This window comes from Echinops telfairi, unplaced genomic scaffold (assembly GCF_000313985.2).
Source record: "Echinops telfairi isolate 266 unplaced genomic scaffold, ASM31398v2 ScPeMD7_18;HRSCAF=68, whole genome shotgun sequence".
NCBI classification, from domain to species: domain Eukaryota; kingdom Metazoa; phylum Chordata; class Mammalia; order Afrosoricida; family Tenrecidae; genus Echinops; species Echinops telfairi.
Window position 1 is genome coordinate 87,390,129 of NW_022103915.1, and position 2,519 is coordinate 87,392,647.

The 2,519-nt window shown below is 40.8% G+C and overlaps 1 protein-coding gene across 1 annotated transcript; it reads right to left on the minus strand.

The window, feature by feature from the left end:
- Window positions 1–85: 85 nt before the first annotated feature.
- On the minus strand, window positions 86–1,078 carry LOC101637907 (olfactory receptor 11H6). Its single transcript, XM_004698867.3, has one exon. The coding sequence runs from the start codon at window positions 1,076–1,078 to the stop codon at window positions 86–88; it is 993 nt and encodes a 330-aa protein (XP_004698924.3).
- Window positions 1,079–2,519: the final 1,441 nt, after the last annotated feature.

Sequence of the window (2,519 nt, forward strand, 5' to 3'; positions counted from 1 at the left end):
AAAAAAAAAAGAACTGTACGAGCCCTGAATAAAATATTTTTTTTTAAAAAATGGAAAAAAGGTCCAAAAAAAAAAAAAAGATGTCTCAGCCTTGGCCAGTTCTCAATCCCAGGACTTTCTTTAGAGCATTCTTCATGTCCTTGTTCCGTAGACTGTAAATAAGGGGGTTTAATAGTGGAGTTATTGCTGAATATATCAGAGTGACGATTTTCTGCATCCCTGCTGGGTTCCCGGATGTTGGACTCACATACATAACCATAAGAGTCCCGTAGAACAGAGACACCACCATCAGGTGGGACCCACATGTGGAGAAAGCTTTAGTTCTACCAGCTCCAGAGGGAACACGCAGAACAGCTCGGAGCACCAGTGTGTAAGACCCCAAAATGGAGAGGAAGGGCCCAAAGATAATCATGGAGTTGAAGGTGTAGCAGATAAGCTCAGTAGATGGTGCAGGAACACAGACCAGTGCAAACAATGGACCTGGGTCACACACGATGTGGTCAATGATATTGGGTCCACAGAAGGGAAGTTGGGAGATAAGGACAATGGGGACTGGATAGCAGAGGAACCCACTCACCCAGCAAATGCAGACCAGGATCACACAGAACTTTCCAGTCATGATAGAGGGGTAGTGCAGTGGGCGGCAAATGGCCAAGTACCTATCATAGGCCATAACAGACAAGAAGAAACACTCGGTTGTACCCAGTGAGAAAAAGAAGTAGAATTGGAGGAAGCAGCCCGAGAAAGAGATGGTCTTGGTCTCAGAGAAGATGTTAACCAGCATGTTTGGTACAGTGGAGGAAACATACCAGATCTCTAGGAAGGCAAAATTTCCCAGGAGGATGTACATAGGTGTGTGCAGCCTCCTGTCCCATTTCACTGCACAGACAATAGCTCCATTCCCCAGCAGGGTCAGGAGGTAGACCAGGAGGATTAGTGAGAACAGGATGTTTTGAGTCTCCCTTTGACAAGAGAAACCCAGGAGGATAAATTCGGTCACAACATGTATGGTTCTATTCCTGGGTGTCAAAGCTATTCCAGAATGAGAAGAAAACAAAGAATGAATATTAATGAGCATTATAGGTTATGCTAATCGGTGTTTGAAAATACATTAAGCGTTTTCACATGCATTCTCTCTTCAGTTTGCTTCATGACCCTTTGAGCCTCACGGGAGGTAGGGAAGGCATGCTTTATTGTCTTCTCCATCTAATTTTTACAGACAAGGAAACTGAATTTCAGAGAGATTTAAGGAGTTTATTAGAATGTGCAAAGCCAATAATTCCTAGATCTGCAGGACCCATTTAGAAGATGGTTTGGGATATGCAACATCTAAACTGTTCCTCTAACCCTAAGACTCAGTTTCAACTTTAAGGGTAGAATCAGTGCCTCACGGATCTCCTCCATACAAGTATTAAAAGGCCTATTTTTTTAAACTTTGACACAAAATTGAGTATAGATCTGAAACACAAATAACTGTTAAGTTGCCTTCTCAGTCAGAGTTTCAAGTTTAGAAGTCCAATAAAAGCAGATGATAATGGAGCTTGGTGGTAACAAGCTTTTGCTACTTGCTACTTCCAAGGAGATACAGAATCCTTCCAAAAATCAAACTAATGGCCATCAAATTGATTCTGCCTTATAGTGACCCTATAAAACAGAGTAGAACTGTCCAGGGGGTTCCTGAGATTGTAACTCTTTTTGGGAGTAGAAAGCCTCATCTTTCTCTTGCAGAGGGGCTGGTGGTTGCAAACTAATGACCTTGTAGTTAGCAGCCTGACTTACAACTTACTATGCCACCAGAGCACCTTAGAATTCTGTGGAAATGTTTTGCAAATCATCAAATCTGGTTCCGTCTAGGTCTCTTCTCTTACGTTTAGTTCACTTCATGATCGAGGAGCCCTGGTTCTCTTAAAGCACTTTCTTAGGTTGCACACACTGTCTCTGTTATTACTTCTATAACACAGATCCCATGCTCCTCTTTGCAGCTACAAAAATAAGTCGAGTTTCTCACCATGGAGGTGACTTAAGATAGTGAAGACAGCTGTTACGTGACCTATACATAATTTGTTTTGTCATCATTTTCCCTAGTTGTTTCCCCCTAGAAGTTACACAATTCTGTAATACCTCAGTCCTGGCTGGGCCCCTGAGACAGCTTGATTCTTTACTGCTGAGTCAATTAATTTCTCTAGTATACACAATCATGTGCCTTCATGTTTTGAAAGAACGAAGTCCTTTCATCATCTTGGTATTGCCTAAATTACATAAATAATATTTTATTTACCTAAATTAAACAAAATATTTAATAAAGTTCTCTTTAGGATGCACAGAGACCAAAAAGATCTTTCTGATAATGGCTGATCCAGGAGTTGAGACAAAACTGTAAACCTGGATTTTGCTAACAACTCTCTTAGAACTATTAGTCCAGGTTGATTTCCATGTCCTAAACATTGCCAATTAAAACTCAGAATGTTTGGGTAAACCAACCTCAATATTTTAAGTGCAGCATTATATTAACTTTAAAA

Coding starts and splice junctions, on each gene's coding strand:
- LOC101637907 (XM_004698867.3), bottom strand. CDS start 1,078: ATGCTCATTAATATTCATTCTTTGTTTTCTTCTCATTCTGGAATAGCT.